Source organism: Microtus pennsylvanicus, chromosome 4, assembly GCF_037038515.1.
Source record: "Microtus pennsylvanicus isolate mMicPen1 chromosome 4, mMicPen1.hap1, whole genome shotgun sequence".
NCBI lineage: Eukaryota > Metazoa > Chordata > Mammalia > Rodentia > Cricetidae > Microtus > Microtus pennsylvanicus.
The window spans coordinates 56,022,266-56,044,716 of NC_134582.1; the positions used below are offsets into that span (position 1 = coordinate 56,022,266).

Sequence of the window (22,451 nt, forward strand, 5' to 3'; positions counted from 1 at the left end):
AACAGGGTTCTGCTGCTGAGAAGTCCCCACAGAACACCAGGCCGTCTGTCGTACGCTGAGCTTGGGAAGGATAATGTAGCCGATCAAATGTATAATCAGTTACCTGGAGAGATGACTGTGCACAGCCGCCTCAGCAAAAGGTGACTTCTAGACAGAGCCACCACATGTCCCATACTCCTGCTGGGAGCAGCGATGCCTGAGTCACAGATGGAAGGTCAGGAAGAGGGGCAGCAAGGGAAGTGGGTGTGGTCTCAGTCTCTCTCTGGACCCTACCCTGAACCTGCACAGAACTCAAGGGTTCAGATCTGGCCCAACTCGGAACCCTAAAGCAATGTCTCATCTCTGAGACCACGAGAATGAATGAAACTTTTCTGCCCTGCTCCCAACCTCTAAAGGGTGATAGGAGACCCCAAGTTTTAGGTCTGTCTCCCTAAATATGCCTCAAGCTCTGTTCCTCTGACCTGAACAGATGCCAACATGGGAGACACTAGAGGAAGGAGAGGGAGATTGCAGTCAGAGGATGGCTCTAGCATCTGCATCCTACACTTCCGGTGTGATTGGGAAAGAAGAGCCTTCCGTCTCAGATCAGGTGGCCTGTGGACTCTGAAACAGAGAGTTACCTCTCGGGCATCAGGAGATTTTATAACAAGGCTTTTGGGAGAGAGGCAGACAAGACTCATGATGGGAATTGGAGTCGTCAGGCGACCTCCAGACAACCAAAATTATCATGAGGCCAATCCCTGGGAACTGAGCAGCAGGCTACGAATGTCCTGCCCACTCACCCACCCTCTGGGCTCTGAGCTGGAGTCCTGGTCCTCACAAAACAGTATGTTTATTGGGCATTTGTGAGTTGTGGGGTGGGAAGGCAGAGTGAGAACTCTGGGCAGCCCTGTCTTCCACCAGGAGCAGTGGCAGAAGCCAAAGAGCGACAGCTCCATTCAGGCCACGCGACCTGAGTCCTGCCTTCCCCAAAGTCTGGGTCAGAGCTCTTGGGAAAGATCCTTTGTAGCAGGCTTTCTTGGATGGCCAGCCCCCAAATGTGACACAAAGACATTCCTAATTATGAATGCTTAGCCTTAGTTTAGGCTTGTTTCTAGTTAGACTTTTAAATTTAAACGAATCCAATTTTATTCATCTCTGTGCTGCCCCAAGGCACTTTTCCTCATCTATGTGCTGTCTGCCCTGCTTTCCTGAATCCTCCATGTCTGGATGGCTAGCCCCTGGCCAGCTGCCCCCCTTTTCTAAGCCCATCAGCCCTGCCTATCCTTCCTCTGCCTAGCTATTGATCATTCAGCTTTTATTAGACCAATCAGGTGCCTTAGGCAGGCAAGGTAAAACAGCAGCACATCTTTTTACATAGTTAAACAAATGCAGCATAAACAAAAGCAACACACAACACAGATAAACAATTTATTCTGCAATACAAACAAATGCAATACATCTTTACATAGTTAAACACTCTATTCCGCAACAATCCTTACCTTCTATGTGGCTCAATTTCCTCATTTGTACACTGCAAATAATGTCTGCCAGGCCTGTAGAGTGCTTACTTCAGCATCTGGGTCCTGTCTGATTACTGTTGGATAAATGGAAAGGTGCCTAACTTAAATAATGCAGCAGGGTCGGAGTAGGCATGCCCAGGGCATTGGGAGAGGGCGGGCCTGCAGGCTTTGATTAGGTATGGACACTGGGACTGGGTAGGCTGGAGTCCAGTGAATCACTAACGGCTGATGGTTCTGTGCATCCGGGAGCCATACAGAGTCTACTCAGGACACGGTGACCACAGGAAAGGGAAAGAAAAGAGGTCTGAGGCCTAGCTCAGGCTTCCTAGTGCCAAAGGCGAGGTTCAGGACTCAGTCCTGTGGATAGGTGCTTGGATACCAGTTGTTGAAATGACAAGAAGGAGGAAGGGGTGTGTACGGTATGTGGTGGGGAGGCAGCGGAGAGAATGCACGTGCACGCAAACCCCGCCCCCATGAGTCCTACAGCATCCAGCTCTCACTGGCTGCTGCCCACTCATCTCCAGGGGACACTCATTTCTTACTTTCTGAGGCTTTCCTAAGGTCAGTACTACATCCCCTGCATCTATCACATTCCGTCTTCACCCCCAGTACTCACCGAGCAGGGAATTCATTTGCTGACATCAACAAATGTTCACTGAATATCTACTACACGCCAGGCCTGTTAGACGCTGGCTAGTGAGCAGCCATGGTCATTCATTCATGGAAGAACTGAGTGGAGCTGGTGTCAGTACAGTTCCTGGAGACAGAAGCTATTGTGGGATACAGGAAGGACAAGATCTATCTTAGGTGACAACCCACACTCTAGCCGCCGTGTGAAGAGTGGAGAGCAGGGTCTGGAGGTCATCTCAGAGAGAGTAAGAAAGCAGTGGGTAGTGGTGGCTCCATCTAAAGACAGAAGAGGAGGGAGGAGAAATCTGGCTAAGAGAATGCAAGAGAGGGGGAATGGATGCTTTCTCCAGCTTCTGCTTCCTCCCACACCAACATCAAACAGCTCAGTCCTGGAGGAAACCAGTCAGATCAAGGCCTGGCACTGCCTTGCCAGTGGGGGACAGAGGGGTGAGGGTCTTCATTTGCATCCCATTGCAGTCCCCATCCCAGCAGCCTTTGATCTGGTTTGATGTCTCCTTCAACCTCTTCCCAGGCAGGAAGCCTTTCATCCTCAGGAGGCAGTTCCCAGCCCAGCTGCCTGTCACTGGCTCTGGTTCTGTCACAGAGCAGGGAAGCAGAGCAGGGAGGAAAAGAGGCATTATCCTCCTTTCACTTGGGTCAGTCACCTCGTGCAAGAACTCTTCTGAGGCCTGGCAGCTGACCCCTGAGACCTAAGTGAAGAGGACAGCCAATCTGGCTGTCAGCTTCAGAAGGACCCAAAGGTGGGCTTGCTTTCCTGCTGGGTCCAGTGAAATGGAACTGGCTGCATCACCTAAGCAGCAGGCAGCTCTGACATCCATCCCTGTGCACAGCCTTCCTATGCAGAGGACAGGGCTGAGGCTGGGTGCTGGATGCTGTTTCTATAGGTAGTGAGGGGGTCACTCACCATGGGAAACAGGGAAGAGACCACAGGGGCTCTGGGCCCAGATTATACCATAGGGCATAGTCCGGGACCCTTGAAATCTGAACACACAGATCCAGGTTCAGATGAGTTGGTGTGGTCCCCACTTGTCGCTTTGTAGCCATAGAAGCTTGACTGATATCATCTTGGGGAACTAATGGATTGGCGTGTGGAGATGCCCAGTGTAGCTGGGGCAGAACAGGCAGAGGTTTCCCTTGTTTTGGTTCCATCCAGTTAGTCATCCTAAAGGATGCTGGGGGCCTCTCAGTCCTGGAAACACTGCCAGGTGACCAGGAAGATTTAAGGAAAATCTGGCTTCTCAGGTTGTCTGGCCTGGCAAGACTGTCCAGTGCTCCACACCTTACCTACCACCCAGCAAACCCCTGTGGGTAAGCGGCAGCAAAAGCTTTGGTTTGTCATGGGATTGCAGAACTATGTACAACCTTACAACCTACTAAAAGAGAAAAACCCAGAAGGACACCCCCACACCCAGGGTTCACTTGAGAGTCGTTTCCCCAGCACACAGTAAGTTCACCATAAACCCTGCTGGAGGGGATGGTTGAGTAGGGGAGCAGAAAGCAAGGGCTCTGGGATCTAGAAGCTGAAGTAGTTGAGGCCTTGGCAATAGTTCAATGCCTTCCAGAACAGAGGTGACTTTCTTGGAGAAATCAGGGCTGAACAATCCAAGGAGAAACGGCAACCCATTCCCTCTTCCTATGGCAGGAAGAATCCCAAATAATCTTGTATTACTGCTCACCAGGCACTGTCCTTACAGCAACTCCCAGAACCATAGGCAAAAGGGCTGCATTGTCCCCATTTTATAGACGTAGAAAACTGAGGCTTGAAGTAGTCAGTTATATAGCTGAGAGGAAAGGAGCATTACATGCTAGGCCTGCCCAGGAGGTCCACTCCAGACTCACAATTTTTCCAGTCTTTGATCTGAAACACAAGCCTTCGGACTAACTCTATGGTAACAAAATCCAAATGGAAAGGATAGGACCATGTGCATTGTATAGGTTCACCAGAAAGGAAGAAGTCTGGAGCCAGATCTGTTTTGCTGTCTTGTAGCTTTGGGGATAAGTGAGCTAGTTGCCGTTTCCCCGGCATCATCAAGACGGTCAGCAAAGGGGCAGTCTGGTAACCTACATGTTAAGAATGGTCTCCAGAGAGCTACATAGTAAAGGGGACTCAGGGGAGGGGAGTACAAATTAGGGGGAGAAACAACACTGGCAACGGGGAGGGGCGGAATAGAAGGGCACTGTGGATGAATTTTAATGCAATCAGAAAGCTGTTGCGATGATAATAAAGGAATACATTCAGACATCAGGAGAGTGAGGCAGGGAACTGAGTTCCAGCATTTAAATCAACATCATGGAGGAAACACCATGCGACTCCTTCTGAAGGGAAGGGAGGGATTTTTAAAGCAGGAGGGAGGGCCAATATTAAGAAGCTTCAGGCTTTTAGTCTTAGTCTTTTGGAAGTCATGTCCACGAACTTGGAGCCTTTAATAGGTGCCTGGTTGGGGCAGAGGCCAGTTTTAGTTGCTGCACTGAAGTATTCAAAGTTCCCCTTCCACTTCAGCTTTGTGGTGGCTGCTTCGCAAGGCAATCCTAAGGGCTGCCACCTTCCTCTCTCTAAGGGTTCTCTTTAAGTCTTCCTCTCTCTAAGGGCTCTATTCTTCCTTTCTCTCTCTTCTTTCTACTCATCTGGATTCTTTCTGGTTTTTTATTCCAATCCTTTCCCCTGCCATTTCCCCTCACTTCTGCACTGCCCCCTTTACACACTCTCTCATTTGTCTCGGTCTCTTGGTCTCTGATGTTCACCTCCACCCCAGAGCTTGCTGTTGGTGAGCCAGGGGCACTGTGACCCTGAAGATGAAGTGAGACTGGAACTTACAGCCCTGCCATGATCCAAACTAAGGCAGGCATAGAACTTTGACTGTCCAAATATGGTAGAGGGTCAGGCTACTGGTTCCTGACCCAGGAGTTGACCACACATCACCAGTGGTTTAGGTGAGCAGCCAAAATTCATCCCCAGGTTGGTGGGGAAGGACCTGGGATGGCTTGGGGAGAGTGTTCCGTTCTGTAAGGGGCATGCTGCCTGCCACAGGTCCTGACCCTGTGCTACTGTTTTTCTCCGGGGAGCAACTTGGAGATAGGATGGTGGGGAGGAAAGCAGACAGATAACAATCTCACAGGCAAAGCAGTAAGTGAGAGGAGGTACAAGGCGCATTGGCAAGAGAGTGTCCTAGGAAAGGACTCTGCCTGGGACCTTCCATGCAGAGCAAACGGCACCAGCCAAGGTTTCAGGAAGACTACCCATTGCAATTCATTCCTGCGCTAGAGAAGATGGGGTTTAGAAGAAGGAAGGAACTACGAGGTAGCCCAGATGGCCCGTGTGCCAGAAGTCAGACCAGGGACCAGGCTTCTCAGAGAGCTGTCTTCTAGCAGAAGGAGGCAGAGGAAGTCGCTGCCATCCAGCTCCCGCTCCTTGCTGATGCTCTGCTCCCCCGCCCCTGGCCCGCGCCCCCCTCCCCCCCAACACAAAACCTCGCTGCTTCCAGCCAAGCTTCTGTCTGCACCCCACCCACCTCTGGCCGCTGTGAGCTTCGTACCTTCCCGCCAAGATCTTCCCTCACCCTCCCTATTGCTTTTGCTCTGGCTGTGAGCTACGCCCCCTCCCGCCAAGCTCTTCCCCTACCCCGTTGCCCTCCTTCTCTGGCCGCGCCCTTTTGCCGGCGGCCCGCCCCCTGCAGTGCTCCGCCCCTGGCCCGGGTAAGCATCTCCTAATTTTGTTCTAGAAGATAGAAAACTCTTCGTGGGCATGCTCAACAAGCAGCAATCCGAAGACGACGTTCGCCGCCTCTTCGAGGCCTTCGGGAACATTGAGGAGTGCACTATCCTGCGCGGGCCGGACGGCAACAGCAAGGGTGTGTGTGTGTGTGCGTGTGTGTGTGTGTGTGTGTGTGGCAACAGCAAGGGTGTGTGTGTGTGTGTGTGTGTGTGTGTGTGTGTGTGTGCACAAGCCTGAGAAGGATGCTAGCGCTCCCAGGTGGTCCTTGTAGAGACCAAGAGGGGAGGAGGCCGTGGGTCCTATGCTCTGTGCCCTTTTCCATCACTGTCTTATTCCCTTCACATTTTATGCTCCTCGTGGGGAACATCTCTGCTCACCCTGTTTCTGTGCCACATCTCTCTCTGACTTTCTCTGTGTGTCTCTGTCTGTTTGTTCCTCTGTCTCTCTCTTTCTGGGTCCTCAAGGCCATGGCTCAATCTGTCCTATTCCCGCAGGGTGCGCCTTTGTGAAGTACTCCTCCCACGCTGAGGCACAAGCCGCCATCAATGCTCTACACGGCAGCCAGACCATGCCTGTGAGTGTAGCCCTCGGGGGTGCGCGCAGGGTGACCACGCCTGTGAGAATGGCCCTCGGGGGTGCACGCAGGGTGACCACGCCTGTGAGAATGGCCCTCGGGGGTGCGCGCAGGGTCTCACCACCCTTCCCACTGTTTCTCAGATCAGGGTAGATTGAGGTGACCCAGAAGAAGTGGAATTGAGACTTGTTACTCCTGGATGACCCCCACAAAGAGTGCAGGGGAGGAAGTGGGGCCAGGCAGGGCAGGGACACTGGGGTAGAGTCTGGGGCATGCAGATCTCATGTGCCGTCCTGGCTGCAGGGAGCCTCCTCCAGCCTGGTGGTCAAGTTTGCAGACACTGACAAGGAGCGTACGATGCGACGGATGCAGCAGATGGCTGGCCAGATGGGCATGTTCAACCCCATGGCCATCCCCTTCGGGGCCTACGGGGCCTACGCTCAGGCAGTAAGTGGGGGCAAGGGTGGGCGGGGATTTGTTCTGGAGCTCAAACACCCCTCCCTGGAGCCCCAGAATACAGGGATGCCTACCCAAACATATTGCTCTATCCCCAGAGTGAAGTGTCAGGCGTAAACCCAGAGAGAGTAGCTTCAGGGCTGAGGAGAACCCAGGTGGGGATAGCTTCAGAGCTTGAAAGAATCCAGGTGAGGATCGTTGCCAGGAGGAGATGGGCTGCTGTCCTGATGTTCAAAAAGGGACTCCTAGAGAAGGCCAGATGGGTCACCCGCATCCCCTCCTCAAATCAGTGTGAAGACTGGGAAGCACCAGTGGGGTAATGGTCAGGCGTTTGGTTCTCATTATACAAACTCCACTCCCAGGGGTTTTCCTCAGGACTCTGTCACCCCTGGGCTTGTGTGAAGTGACTGACCCGGAGCCTCGAGTACCCACGCTCCCTCTGCTCTGGCCCTCCAGCTTATTTCTTTCACAGTTGCATCCTCTTCAATAGTAGCACCCTCTCCTGCCTCCAGACTTGTAGCCACCGTCCCTGCATGCTGGCCTCGAGGTCCTCCAGGGTTGCAGGGTTTCAGGCTCTAACCATGCAAACACCAATGATGTCCTGAGCAGTCTAGCTCTGACTACTTATGCAACCTCCTCAGCCCCCACTCACCTTTGCAATAACATTGGAATGTCTAGTCATGTTTCTCCTCACTTTTCTATGTGACCAATTTGAGCAAGAATTCCCCTGTTAACTGTATGCGGCTCATTCAAGAGTCTGGCTGCCATTCTCCACAAAAGCATGCCTTACACAGACCTGCCAACGAGCATGCATACATAGTCCCTTTCCCTACCCTGAACAGCTTAGGTTACCAAAGGTCTTACTGCTCCTTGTTTTAAGTAGTTAGTTCCCAGGGAAGTGGAGACTAAAGCAAGCAAGCCCTGGGGAGGCCTCAGGGCTTTCAAGGGGTAGTGACCAAGAGACTGTACCAGCTCCCTGAGGCTCAGAAGTTGGTCTCCAGGAGCTAAGCCCCTGGTGGGAGGGTTGCCCTCCTGGAAGCGCGTGATATTTTTTCCACTCCCTCTGCCCCAGCTGATGCAGCAGCAAGCGGCCCTCATGGCATCGGTCGCACAAGGAGGCTACCTGAATCCCATGGCTGCCTTCGCTGCCGCCCAGATGCAGCAGATGGCGGCCCTCAACATGAACGGCCTGGCAGCCGCACCTATGACCCCAACCTCAGGTGAGCCAGCAGGTCCCTGGCCTGGGGAGGGAGTATCATGGCACAGGCTGGGACATCATTACAATGACTAGTGGCTCATTCTACAGTAAGAACACACAGGCTCTAGGCCCAGGTAGTTTGTCTCAAAATTGTTCTAATCTGTAGGTGCCCAAGGGAAGAAGAGATGTGGGCCCCATGGAATCCACACTAGGATTCCAGTGTGAGATAGTTTCTCTCAAGTTGTCAGTCCTTGCCTCACGTCAACCTATCTTTACCTGTATTAACAACCACCGTCTGGGAAGAAAGTGACGTGAAATCACCTCCATAGCCTTCCTGTTCAGTTGCCTTGGCCTCCCTCTTTATGCCAACCTAGACTAATGGGCATTTTCTAAGAAACTACACAACCAGCTAGAGAACCTGGAATCATCCACGGATGGGCATTGCAACCAACCATCTCACAAAACAATGTTTTTGTTGGCTCGTGACTCTTGTCCAGTACAATTGTGCCTCCCACCCCTAGGCTATCTGGCAATGCCCACATTTTTTGCTTGTCACGGCTCAGAAGAAAGAGCACAACTATCATCTAGTGTGTAGAGGCCGAAAAGGTGTTGCTGCACATCTCACAGTACACAGGTCAGCTCCCTAGAGGAACTATCTGGCTCTAGGTGACGACAGTGTCAATGCTGAGAAGCCCTAGGCTCTAATTCCCAGCCCTAGGCTGGGTTGATATGGTGAGCTCTCTTCTACCAAGCATTCTGGCGCCTCTGTCCCAGACCACAGCAGCAATCTCCCCGAGGTCCAGCTGTTCCTTTCCCAGCTCAGAGCCTCATAGACTGAGATATCTCTGGACTCAACTAAAGCATCACCCTGTTATTTAGTCCTGATTCCCAACATCAAGAACACTCACGGGTCTGGGAAGTGGGTCAGCCTCAGCTACAATTGAAAGGCACTTTCCACCCTTTGGGGCCTCAGGACAATAACAGTCTGACATCTTGATATCTACCACCTGGAATATGGTGGAGATATGCATGCAATTGTCATCTGGCCCTAACTTAATCATCACTACCACAACCACTGCTATTGCTTCTGCTGAACGAAGCCAAATAGGGCTGAGATTGGACTCTAAATTGTCCTTTCTCCCTCTGTGTAAGAATCTAGAATGTTCCTCCAGTTGAATAGCAAGACTTCTTGGAGAAGCAGATTGGCCTCCCATGGACCCAAAAAGGATCAGTCAGTCCTGACTTAGCTGGAGTGGGCAAGAGCCGCTGAAAAAGAACCAAGGGCCAAAGGTGGATAGAGTCAAGGACATGGAATCTAGAGTCTGTGTGCTCCAGATTCAAGGATACCCATCAGTAGTTAGAGAAGTCTTCATGGCATGGGGGCTCTGCCTTGAACAATGAATAATCTGGGATAAATGAAGGTGTTACATTCAAGAAATTAAGCCAAGCATAGTTTACCAACAAAACAGGGTGGTTGTGTAAGGTCCAAGTCTGTCCCCAGGCCCTGAGAGCTAGCAAGGTAGAACTCCATGACTCAGCCTTTCTCACCTTTACTGTTCCTTGTCTTACCTCTTCCCCAATCCCTCTCTACCCCCCAAACTAGGTGGCAGCACCCCTCCAGGCATCACTGCACCAGCTGTGCCTAGCATCCCATCCCCCATTGGGGTGAATGGCTTCACTGGCCTCCCCCCACAGGCCAATGGGCAGCCTGCTGCGGAAGCTGTGTTTGCCAATGGCATCCACCCATACCCAGGTAAGCATGTCTAGTGGCTCCCCCTTCCCCCTTCTCACTCACTGTCAGAAGAAGAGATGCACAACTCCAGCCCTCTGTGCTGTGGGAGCTCCTTCGGCCATCCCCTGGTGGGGCCACCAATGTGATCAGAGCATCTGCTTCAGGGAACCTATAATGAGAGAGAAAGCACCAAAATCCTAACATGGGGGAGTGCCTTCTGATCCATAAGAGAGAATTCCATCCCAGGGGCTGTGTGCAGGAAGAAAAAGCACTGAGAGCCATTGTACAACCCAGGTGGAGAAAAGGGGCCAGCAACTGCGAACTGACTGGGAACTTGGGCTGCAATAACTGGAAGGGAAGAAGCTAAAAGAATAACCTCATTTAGTGACAAGTAATGAAGGAGTCATTGCAGAAAGAACTGCAGTTACTTTGACTGACAGTCTAGCCATTACATTCCAGTCTAGTCTTCTGATGCTCTCTCTTACGCGCGCGCGCGCGCACACACACACACACACACACACACACACACACTCACTCACTCACACACACAGAGATCAGCACTCTGGACAGCTCCTTAGGCCAGCTCCTGGGTTCAGGATGTGGAACTAAAGATAAACAAGAAGACCCATTGCTGGTTGCCAACTGACTTTGTTCCTGTCAAATCCAGTGATCCTCACATAACAAGAGCATGCAGTTGTCCTGAAGCACTTCTTCCTTCTCACAGGAAGGATGACAGAAATCAGGGCAGGGAAGCAGGATCCAGAGTCATAGACTATCAAGTAGCCACATAAAAGAGATGCGCAAGGCACGGTCCTTTGTAGATGGAGGCTGCTCGGTCGCTTTCTGCTCACCCAGACCTGAAATAATAGCACAAAAACTATATTAATTAAAACACTGTTTGGCCAATAGCTTATGCATATTTTTAGCTAACTCTTACATCTTAAATTAATCCATTTCTATTAATCTGTAAATTACCACAAGGCTGTGGTCTACTGGTAAGGTTCTGACTGGCAGCTGACATCTTTCTCTTTTGGTAGCTACATGACATCTCTCTGACTCCACCTTCTTTTCTCCTCTATCTGTTTCGAATTTCCGCCTTGCTCTATTCTGCCCTGCCATAGGTCCAAAGCAGCTTCTTTATTAACCAGTGGTAACAAAACATATTCATAGCATATAGAGGGGAATCCCACATCAGTCCTCCTTTCTGGCTATCAGAGGAAGGGGTCATAAAAGCCCAGTCTTTGTTAGACGCTAGGATTCCAGGACATTGGATTGTCCTCTAGGAGGTCAAAGTTCAGTTGAGGGCACCATATCTCCTGTCCTACTCCATCTTTAAGCAGCACACTTAAACCAATCAAGAGGGAAATGTCCTCTGGTTCAAGATGGCCAAAGACTCAAGTGAAGATTCCTACAGGCTAGAGAACCCCAGGAGCATTCCTGGGGAGCAAACCCATGCCAAACTTTAACAGTTAAGGTAAACAGAGAGCACAGCTCTAGGGTGGGCTGTTCCAGACACCCAGATGCAGGAAAGGCCTACTTGGAAGGAGCAGAATAGGAGGCAGGCCCAATAAGGACAAGAGCCCAGTCTGCAGCAGACCCACCTAGGTGGGGCAGATTCACGCTCATCAGAAACCACTATGGGTCCTGACAAAACCTAGCAGCTTGGAGGTTCTGATTTCACAGTCTAGAAGGACACTGCAGTATATACAGGTTGTAGCAAGAGTAGAGTGTGATCTCCATGCTGGAGGAACATGAGAAAGAAGAACTGCCTAGTTTTGGACACAGAATTGTCCTTGATTCCAGTTCATGGCCTAGAATGCAGCCTTCAGGCCGCAGGTGTCTGGAGAGGGACTTGTTAGAGCCCACCAGGTCTGGTGTTCTGTAAGCATGGGGATCCTGCCTGGCACAGGTGGGCCAGGGGCATGCTGGAGGCAGAAGTGACTGTGCTAATCTCAGGCCTGGTGGCTGGGAGATGCCACCCCTGGCACATCTGGGCATCCCCCACTCTCCTCTGCCACTAAGCCCATCTGGATCCCCAATTCCTTCCCCACCCTCACCAGCATCTGTGAGCCATTTCTCTGATGGAGCTTGGAGACATTTTCCCCCCTATTTGTAACAATCTGCCATATCCCATAAACAATTCCCTGACAGAACCAGAGGAGGGATGCAGGGAATGGAAGAAGAAAAGTAGTACATTAAAAAAATTAATTTACCATCTTTAAATGCAGAGTTTGGAGCCACCGTAATGAGCGAGATCCTTCAAAATGTTCGCTCTTTGGCAGTTACTAATGAGGTCGTTAGGCAGAAAAGCAGAGAGGGGTCCTCTGCATGCTGCTCTCCAATCTTAGCCCCAGTAGCTCCTCTGTTCTCCCATCTTGCTCACGACCATGTTCCATGTTGGAAGTTCTTAATGTGTGTGATCTTTCTCTTTCTTTCTTTCTTTCTTTCTTTCTTTCTTTCTTTCTTTCTTTCTTTCTTTCTTTTTTTTGGTTTTTGGTTTTTCAAGTCAGGGTTTCTCTGTGCTGGACCTCACTTTGTAGACCAGGCTGGCCTTGAACTCACAGAGATCCACCTGCCTCTGTCTCCATGAGCGCTGGGGTTAAAGGCCTGCACCAGCACCACCCAACAATGTATGTGGTTCTAAGAGCCACATACCACCTTCCAAGGACTTGCTCTGACAAGCACTGAGAACTATTTATACCTTCCTCCCCGTGTAGTGTTTGCTGAGCTCCCCGGCATTAGGCTGGGCACTGCCTCTAAACTTTACACGTTGCTTTGCACATTGGCTTCAAACTTCGCTCTGTTAGAAAGAGCACTATTTCTTACATGCATAAAGGTGCTGTAAGAGTGAGCATCCAGAAAGACCAAGATAACAAACCAGATATGGCTGTCATCTAGAGAGCTCAGAAGAAAGCAAAGGAGACAGGAAAGAGGGAGCAGGAATTAGCTCTGTCGAGTATCAGTTTGGAGTTCTTGGTTCTAGTCTCCACCATGGAGAAAAGTAGGGATTGGGTATTAGGCTGGAACAGCCCCAGGCAGGAAATACCTTTTATGACTCCTCTTTAGCTCCCTCCTGCTAGGCAGAGCCCCACCTGTGGAGGGTTGTACATGCCCCCAATTCCTAGTGCATATTGTATCTGTCACCTGCTTATCTATAGGGACTTTTGTCTCAGGCTTTTCTAGAGGCTCCTCTGAGCCCTAGGTGCTGTTTCCCATGTGGAATTTTACTTGAGAACAAGAGCTCAAAAAGAAGTGGGCATTGTCCCCATTAAAGGCATTGAAGCCTGACAGGTAGTTAGCTTGGCTGGTCTGGGTTAAAGGACATGTGAGCCCAGGGGCTTTCCTCTGCCATCTAGGGTTAATCAGTTTATTCCCAACACAGTGGGGTTGCATCCTCCCTGTGTGTGGACATCTATCTCTGTGCATCTCCCTGGGCCAGCCCACTCCTCATGTCAATCATCAGGGGCCTCAGCAATCAAGGGCTGCACCCTACTAGTCCATACTTAATTCTACTGAAATTCCCTCAGCACCAACAAAGGCCAGAGGCAAAGCAAGTCTTTCCCCAGTCCATTTTCCCCGAGGGTCTTGGTAAAGTTTCCATTCAAGGTGCTTCAGTTGTTCTAGCTCCTTGACTTCTCTGGGAGGTATCTTTCTCCAGGCTCTATTGGTGATAATGACCATGGGATGGAAAGGGTTTATTTGCCTACGTATCATGGGCCACAGTCTCTTGAGGAAAGCCAAAGTAAGAACCTAGGGCAGGAACTGAAGCAGAAGCCATGGAGTAGGGCTGCTTATTGGCTTCTTCCCCATGATTGGCTCAACCTATGATATAACTCAGGACCACTTTACCAAGGATCACACTGCCCACTACGGGCTGGACTCTCCTACACTGACCATTAGTCAAGAAAATTCCCTGCAAACTTACCTAAAGGCCAATGTGATGGAGGCATCTTCTCTGTTGAGGTTCTTCTTCCCAGATGACTCTAGCTTGTGTCACATGACAAAAATCCACCCAGCACAGGGCCAGAGTCAGGGCCAGTCCTCCCAGAGCTTTCATTCACTGCTCCTACCTTCTTCTGGGGATCTGTAAACAAAGGCCCCCAACCTAAGTGAGCACCATTGGCTGCTCAGTCCCTCTCCATGGCCAGGGCCCTCATGGTCTGGCACCTCTCCCCAGACTTCACAAGCTTCTGCATGAACTGGTCTCAGCCCCACCCCAGGTCAGCTTCACTATACACTTCCCAGCTAGAACAGACAGTTCAGTACCTACTTAGGTTTTGGGTACAGATCAGAGAACTCCAACAGGCGCCTGTCTCAGCTCTCCTGCCTTGGAGCCGGTCTGTGGTGACCAGGGTTGGGCAGCAAAGCCACGCTTGGCATGGTGGGGGCAGGGACTAGCTCAGGTGGATGTCACTGACCTCTGGTGTCTTGGCTTCCTACAGCACAGAGCCCCACCGCAGCGGACCCCCTGCAGCAGGCCTACGCTGGAGTGCAGCCGTATGCAGGACGTTAGTATCCACGCAGCCTCTTGGTTCTTTCACCAGCTCTACCCGTCTTTCCACAAGCCATACCTTCCCTCTCCAGCCCTGCTCCCAGGCCTGCATGAGGCGGGGAGGGAGTAGTGGGGGCTCTAGATGGAAGGAGGGAGGGCAGAGCTGGCACGGTTCTCATCACCACCCGGCTGTCTTCCACCTGGGATTCTCTACATGGTGCTCTCACATGGGGTGGAGAGAGGGCCAGAACTCCTTGAGTTGGTGAGCCAGAGTAAAGTTTTGCCCTTGATGTGCAGTGACACATTTGCTTTCCTGTCCCTATGGCACTACCTGCCAGGGCCAATGTGCCTGGTAGTCCCATGTTGCATAGCTACGTTGGTTGCTGCTCTGTGCAGTCCATGGTCTCTGACCCAGAAAGCAGAGGCCTGGATATGAGAGGAGGAGCAACTCTGGAGGGGAAGCAGCTTCTCCTATCCAGGCAAGTAAGATGGAGCCCAGAGGAGAGGCAGCAAAATGAACAGGCAGGCAGGAAGAGGTGGCCTGAGGCCAGCAGGCCAGGTGTCATAGAATCCAGCCACGCTGTCAGTCAAGCCTCTCCCTTTGCCCCACCACTTGGCCACATACTCTTGTCATCCCTACCCAGCCTGTGTCCACTGCCTGGGCTGGCTAGGGAGTGTCTTCACTGACTTTGGAGATCTAGTGACGCCCCCCTGTGGGAGATGGGGCTACCCCAAAAGATGGGATCTCAGGGAAAGTTGTCCTTGCTTAGTTGGAGCCAAGAAGAGGCCCTGCTATTGGACCCTTCCCAGCTCCAACCTCAGGCTCTGCAGCCCTGGGAGCCAGGCTGGGCTGCTAGGAAAGCCCTTCTGCCCTCCCTCTGACCAAAGCTTTTCCAACCAATCACAGGGAACATCAGGCACACTCCTGGGGAACGCACAGCCACATTTCATTGGGCAGCTCCTTATACCCCACCAGGTATCATCTGAGCAGAAGTAGGTCAGCTATGATGGTCCATGCACATAGTCACATGCACAGACACATACACACAGTCACTTACACACAGACATATATATACACAGATACACACACATACACACATACACACACAGACACATACACACACAGAGACACATGCACACAGTCACATACACACACAGAGACACATACACACAGGCACATACACATAGACACATATACACAGACACATACACACACAGACACATACACACACAGATACATACACATAGTCACATACACAGACACACACACAGAGACACATACACAGACAGTCACAAAAACAGACACACACACACACACACACACACACACACACACACACGAGGAATCGTTGATCTTCATACTGACATTTCCCCTCCATAGGTAACCCAAACAGAGCTGCTTTCTCTGAGCTGCTGTACAGCCTGTGGCTGGTGGCTCTTGCTGACACTGAAATCTCTCTCTTTATTCTGGCCTCCCACCCTGTCTATGTCTCTCTGCGCCCTGTTGCCATCTCTTGACTTTCTCTTCGGCTCTCCAGCAGCTGCCTACCCTGCTGCCTATGGTCAGATAAGCCAGGCCTTTCCCCAGCCACCGCCAATGATTCCCCAGCAACAGAGAGAAGGTGAGTCTCGGCCCCTGTTCCTCCCCACTCCCTGAAGAGGCTGCTTCCCTGGGCCTCTGGCCTCCCCAGGCCTCTGACAGGCCTTTGGTTAGCTGTGAACACGGAGGTGGGTGGGAGAGCTGCTGGGCTAGAAGAGGTACTCTCCTATTCATACCGGAGGTGTGCATCCTGTAAGAAGCCCTCAAGACAAAGTAGCCTGGCCCCAGGGCAGGTGACAGGATACCACGCCCCTGGAGCCAGCAAGCCATGCCCAAGGCACCTTCTCTACTTCCTACTGTAATTTGTGGTTTGACACAGCTCACATGCATGTACATTGGTCTTTAAAAACCAACCCTTGAGAATGGGGAGGTTGTTTTCCTGCTGCCGCAAGCCCTACCAATCATTCTTCAAAACAAGACCTGGTAGAAGAAGTTAAGAATGTATTTGCTGGTGGAGGCCTTGTCCCTGCTCCAGAGAACACATAGGTCCATCTCCTGTAGTAATCTTCTGAGGTCCATCGGCTATGATCCCAAAGAGAGAAAACAGAGCTGGGAAGTGGGGCTCCAGCAACGGGGCAGCCTTTGCAACACTGGGCACTGAGGAGATGGTGGCTAGCCTCAGGTGGTCAGGGAAGTGAGGTGCTGCAGGAGGCATAGCCCACCTGCCTTCCCTGAGGGGTAGGACTTGGTCAGTGTGGAGGGCAGGCAGAGATAAATGCTCAAGACTGGAAGGAGCAGGCACAGGAGACTAGTTTATCCTATGCAGGATGCATGTCCCCTCCGGGTGATGGGGAGAGAAAGGTGACATTCCCAGACAGGCTCCACAGGTAGGATGAGGTGTGTGACGGTAACAGTGCAGCTCAGTGAAGAGGGGTGCCCTAGATGGTCGTGTGTGGGCAGAAGTCAGAGTGTGGGTAGAGGACAAGACCAGAGCCTTGGCAGGGAGTCATGATGCCACTCATCAGTTTTCCTCCCAGGACCCAAAAGCCACCGAAGCAGCAAGATGGGAGACTATATAAATTGTCCCAGGGGCCCTGTCACAGAAAGCTGAGCTTGAGAATGAGGAACACAACCAACCCTCATCTTCTTCACCTCCTACTAAGGGTGTCCTGTAACAAGGCCACCAAGTCTGTTCCAGCAGTCCACATGGCAGGTTCCAGTGGTTTCTGAATGTCAGGCAGGCTGCTCCTGAAGCAGACACTGTCTGTGATCTGGAGTTTAGGTTACTCTCATATGACTTTGAGTACACACTGATCCAAATCCCTTTGGTGAGAGAGCCCCCAGCAGTGTGGACTTTGAACTACACCCCTCTGGGTCTGACTCCCAGACTCACCATGGCCTGTTTAGGTAACTCCACACAGAGTCCCTCGGCTCCATTGCTTACACAGTAAGAACAGAGGGCAGTTCCTTAGAGAGATGTGCGTATTACACTCACTTGGGTCTGCTCTCCCAGGCAGCAAATGTCCACATACAGCCCTTCTCTGCCCAGTTACCACCTCCCCCTAAACCTCAAAAGGCATATTCCCATGCATCAGACAGCTCCTGAGGACCACATCATCACATTTTCCCATACCCAGCACCCCAGAGATCTGTGGGCCTACCTTCCTGGAGCCCAGACCTTCCTCAATTACATCAGAGCCACAGGGGTGGACCAGGAGCCCCAGTATTGCTGATCTAGGCCTAGAGCCCAAAGGCCCCACACTGTCTGCTTCTTGCTTACCTCTCTCTCTCTCTGTCAGATTCCTTTATCTCTCTGTCTTAAAGGTCTATGAATTTCTAAACTCAGTTACATGTGTGTGAATCTGGAGGAGTTCTGGAGGAGTGTAACTTAGATTGGTCCTCAGTGGTGGCTTCTGCCCTGAAGAGTCCACCTCAAAGTCTAAGGGATACATGGCAGATGCTTCTTAGGATGACAGGATACAGACCTGGGAAGATTTTCATTTAAGTAGTTAAAATCAATCCGTCTGACCACTGCAAAAGAAACACATCTTTATCTGGAAATTAGCCGGGCAGGCTATGGTTCATGACAGATAGGCAGAAAGCAGAGCTCACATTATGAAAGCTACAGGCTTGGTTCATAGCTTGGCTTCACCTCCTCCACCCCCAGCTACGTCTTTTGATTTGACCTCTTTGGAACACAGTTTCTTCAGCAGCAAAGTGGTGACTGTAGCTAGGTGAGGGGGTGCTGCAAAGGTGAAGCAAGTCCCATTCAGCCCAAGGATGTCCCCTGGTGGGGCGGAAGCTTTCCAGCTGCTGTTCAGATGAGGCAGGCAGCTCAGGGGCCGTCAACCCTGGAGCCTCCCTCAAGCTGTTCCTGTGCCATGTGCTGGATCAGGAAGGGGAAATCTTGCTTTCTGCCATCAAGACTAGGAAGGTGGAAGGTATGGAGCAGGGCAGCCGAACCTTAGAAAGAGATCTGTGTGAAGCCTGCGGGCTCTATGTGCCTGTCTCTTGGGTTGGCTGGTCAGTCTGTGAGCTAAGGCTAAAAGGGAGAGAAAGGAAGTGTCAGCACAGGGAGGGCCATTTCCTCAGCCCCCCAGAACAGGGACTGGGCAGGAGAGTACCCCCAAGCTCTGTGCTCCTTCCTCAGCACCTTATTTCCAGGGGCATAGCTGATCAGACCTTGGCATATTAAACCCCACATTGACTCTGCCTGCCCTTCCAGCCCCAGAGCTGCTAGGGTACCCATGATTGATCTTTTTGCTAAACCACCACTGAGACATAGAAGGGTTCAGTGACGTGCCCAAGGCCCAGAAGAGATTGGAACTCATATTGGGGGCTCAGTAAACTCTCTCTGTTTTGGGGAGTAGCTCCTGGACTTAGAAAGAGCCTCCACCTCCTAGCCCCGCCCTCTCTCCCTGCTGCAAGGCCTAACTCACCTTTCCTCTCTCTCTCTCTTTTCCCCACCTTGCCACCCCTCCTCCCTGCCCCTCCCCTCCCCTACCGCAGGGCCCGAGGGCTGTAACCTGCTCATCTACCATCTGCCCCAGGAGTTTGGGGACGCTGAGCTGATGCAGATGTTCCTCCCTTTCGGTAATGTCATCTCCTCGAAAGTGTTTGTGGATCGGGCGACTAACCAAAGTAAATGCTTTGGTGGGTAAAGATAACAAACCATTCAGCTTCACCTAGGATGGGGGCTGCTCCCACCGACTCCTCCTGCTCCTTCACACTGCCCCAGGTGCTCCTGGGCCCAGCTTCCATCTCTCAGTCCTTTTCTTCTGTTCTGCTCTTCCTCTGGCTTCTCGGCTTTCCCTATTCACACTCACGTGGCTCCCACCCCCCCACTTCCGGCCAAGAAATCCCTTGCTAGCCCCGAAGCTCAGCTGCAGCCAGCAAGACAAGGAAGGGGGCACTGGGGGTGGGGGTGGGGGTGGGAGTGTAGCATGCAGAGCCAGAGCGCATTCCTCTTCCCAGCAGCCTCCCATGCTCAGAGAGTCTGGCTTGAGCCCTCCGGTGAAGGATCCAAGGGTCAGTCAGCCCGAGGAGGCTCTCCCTACCTGCCCCCTTAGCCCTCTCTCCATCTTTCTGTCCTGCCACCTTTCCCGTGCCTGCCCCGTTCCTTGCTCCTCTCATGCCATGCAGTGACCCCACCCTTACACCCACTTCAGGCCACCAGAGTGGGCATTGTTGAGGAGCCAGGAGGAGACTGCCCTCAGGAAGTCTAAGTTCTGAGCACAATAGCTATGTAGCAGCAGTGAGCTAGGCTGAGTACCAAGCAATGAGCAATAAGGAAAGCAGGAGGCTGGAATGAGAAGAGGCAGGGGGCAGGAGATGAGGGTTCGGGAGATGAGAGGGCTCACAGTACAGGAGAGGGAGGACTGCGCTAGACTTCTGCCATTCTGTGGGGAGTCTTTGACTCCTGTTTTATAAATTCAGCACTCTTATCCAGATAGGTCCAGATCTCATGCGATCCTCTCTCATGCTCACACCTCTTCTTTCAGCTCCTTCTTGATCCATCCCCCTCCTTTTCATTTTCCATCAGAACATCCTTTTAGGGCAGTATCTACTTGTGAGTCCCCAAGGGATAAGAGTATAGAGCCCATGGAGTGCCATACATGGAGCCAGAGCTGAGTCTGCCAAAACTTCACGTGACTCTCAGATTCTGTGTGTAGGAGGAGAGAGTGGGAGCCTGTAATGGCCAGGAAACGTAGGGATGTACATTGTAGGGAAGGCAGCACAGACTGTGATGGCCAGGGAACGTAGGGATGTATACTGTAGGGAAGGCAGCACAGACTGTGATGGCCAGGGAACGTAGGGATGTACATTGTAGGGAAGGCAGCACAGACTGTGATGGCCAGGGAACGTAGGGATGTACACTGTAGGGAAGGCAGCACAGACTGTGATGGCCAGGGAACGTAGGGATGCACATTGTAGGGAAGGCAGCACAGACTGTGATGGCCAGGGAACGTAGGGATGTACATTGTAGGGAAGGCAGCACAGACTGTGATGGCCAGGGAACGTAGGGATGTATACTGTAGGGAAGGCAGCACAGACTGTGATGGCCAGGGAACGTAGGGATGTACACTGTAGGGAAGGCAGCACAGACTGTGATGGCCAGGGAACGTAGGGATGGATACTGTAGGGAAGGCAGCACAGACTGTGATGGCCAGGGAACGTAGGGATGTACATTGTAGGGAAGGCAGCACAGACTGTGATGGCCAGGGAACGTAGGGATGTACATTGTAGGGAAGGCAGCACAGACTGTGATGGCCAGGGAACGTAGGGATGTACATTGTAGGGAAGGTAGCACAGACTGTGATGGCCAGGGAACGTAGGGATGTACATTGTAGGGAAGGCAGCACAGACTGTGATGGCCAGGGAACGTAGGGATGTATACTGTAGTGAAGGCAGCACAGACTGTGATGGCCAGGGAACGTAGGGATGTACACTGTAGTGAAGGTAGCACAGACTGTGATGGCCAGGGAACGTAGGGATGTATACTGTAGTGAAGGCAGCACAGACTGTGATGGCCAGGGAACGTAAGGATGTATACTGTAGGGAAGGCAGCACAGACTGTGATGGCCAGGGAACGTAGGGATGTACATTGTAGGGAAGGTAGCACAGACTGTGATGGCCAGGGAACGTAGGGATGTATACTGTAGTGAAGGTAGCACAGACTGTGATGGCCAGGGAACGTAGGGATGTATACTGTAGGGAAGGCAGCACAGACTGTAACAGCCAGGGAATGTAGGGATGTATACTGTAGGGAAGGCAGCACAGACTGTGATGGCCAGGGAACGTAGGGATGTACACTGTAGGGAAGGCAGCACAGACTGTGATGGCCAGGGAACGTAGGGATGTACATTGTAGGGAAGGCAGCACAGACTGGCCAAGCACCAGGAAGCATGAAGTATTGAGGGCTTTCCAGTATGCGATCACAAAAAGCTTGGGGACTCAGGGTGTGTCTCCCAGGAGAGTCAAGATCTTGGCATCATCGTGCCCTCCCTCCCCTCTGGCAGCTATGACAGGAAACCCATTTTTCTCCAATCACACAGGGCTGCCCCTGTGTCTTATGTCTCCTTGGCTATGAAAAGCAAGGAGAAGAACACATAGCCGTGCCTCTCCCTACCGACTGGCACGTCTCTTTATGAATTAAGATGATGTATATAAAACCAAACTCTGGAAGCCAGCTCCATCAGTGCTCTGCTCTCCAAATGTCATTTACGCCACAAACATCACATAAAGACCACCGCCAGGAGCCTCTAGCCACATCACATGTGACTTATTGTCTGTCCCTGTGGAAACAACCCCATTTTCAAAGTAATTTCTGCAGTGTGTACCTCCAAAATGACTGCTTCGTCCCTTAGACCACTTACGCTCTCCAGGACCAAGGTTTCCTTTTCTTTTCTTTGAGACCCTGACCATACACCTCTACTTGATTCCTTCTTCTCTCCTTAGGCTTCTGTCTTGCCCCTGCCCCCTTACACCACTCGGGTCTCCTGGCTGACTCCTACAGGACGGCCTCCTTCCCTTTATCAGAGACCTTTACGGCCAGACCTTCAGTGACCACTCACGGGCAAGCCATTGGGCACTCCGAGCCTCAGTGCCCTGATTTATGAACTAGGGATGTGACAGTTGTCCCTGAGGGATCCTGTAAGGGGTCTATGAGTTGGAAATACAAAGGCGTGGCTGAACAGACCTTCTGAAAGGGCCACAGTCTCTTTTCTTATAAAAAACCATGTGGCTGTAATCACGGTCCCGTGCTAACGTGCACCCCTCAGAGGCGGCATAAGCCTCCCAGAGCTTCATGAGGGAATGCATAGCACAAAGGCCCCTACTTTGGAAGGAAAACATCCTCCCTCTGAGGCTTTTCAGTGTTTGGGAGGCAGGAACTTCCTGAAGGTGGGGTAGGAGGCTGTCTGGCAAAGGAAAGCAGTAAACAGGGATGTAGTGTCCAGATCCCCAGTCTTCTCACAGATGCCCTTGCTCTACTGGCTAGTTGCCTGGTGAAACTAGATGAGGGGGGCCTGTTCCCCGAGCTCAGAAACACTCCCAGATCCTTAGCTCCCAGAAAGCACATGCCTTTCCAGGAAG

The 22,451-nt window shown here is 51.8% G+C and overlaps 1 protein-coding gene across 50 annotated transcripts in view; it reads left to right on the forward strand.

Moving 5' to 3' along the window:
- Celf4 (CUGBP Elav-like family member 4) overlaps window positions 1-22,451 on the forward strand; it is a 278,709-nt gene that overhangs the window by 245,344 nt on the left and 10,914 nt on the right. For 10 of the 50 annotated variants that reach the window (XR_012910319.1, XR_012910317.1, XM_075969125.1 and 7 more), the window contains exons 4-11: window positions 5,876-6,001; window positions 6,360-6,439; window positions 6,743-6,886; window positions 7,968-8,115; window positions 9,697-9,846; window positions 14,268-14,333; window positions 15,856-15,939; window positions 18,867-18,950. Coding sequence is in view for 44 of the 50 variants with exons in the window: in XM_075969125.1 (XP_075825240.1) it covers window positions 5,876-6,001; window positions 6,360-6,439; window positions 6,743-6,886; window positions 7,968-8,115; window positions 9,697-9,846; window positions 14,268-14,333; window positions 15,856-15,939; window positions 18,867-18,950 (882 nt within the window). In the remaining 6 variants the exon portion in view is untranslated. Of the gene's footprint in view, window positions 1-5,872; window positions 6,002-6,359; window positions 6,440-6,742; window positions 6,887-7,967; window positions 8,116-9,696; window positions 9,847-14,267; window positions 14,334-15,855; window positions 15,940-18,866; window positions 19,011-22,451 lie in introns of all 50 variants that reach the window. The other 40 variants (XR_012910316.1, XR_012910318.1, XM_075969124.1 and 37 more) reach the window with 8 other exon arrangements.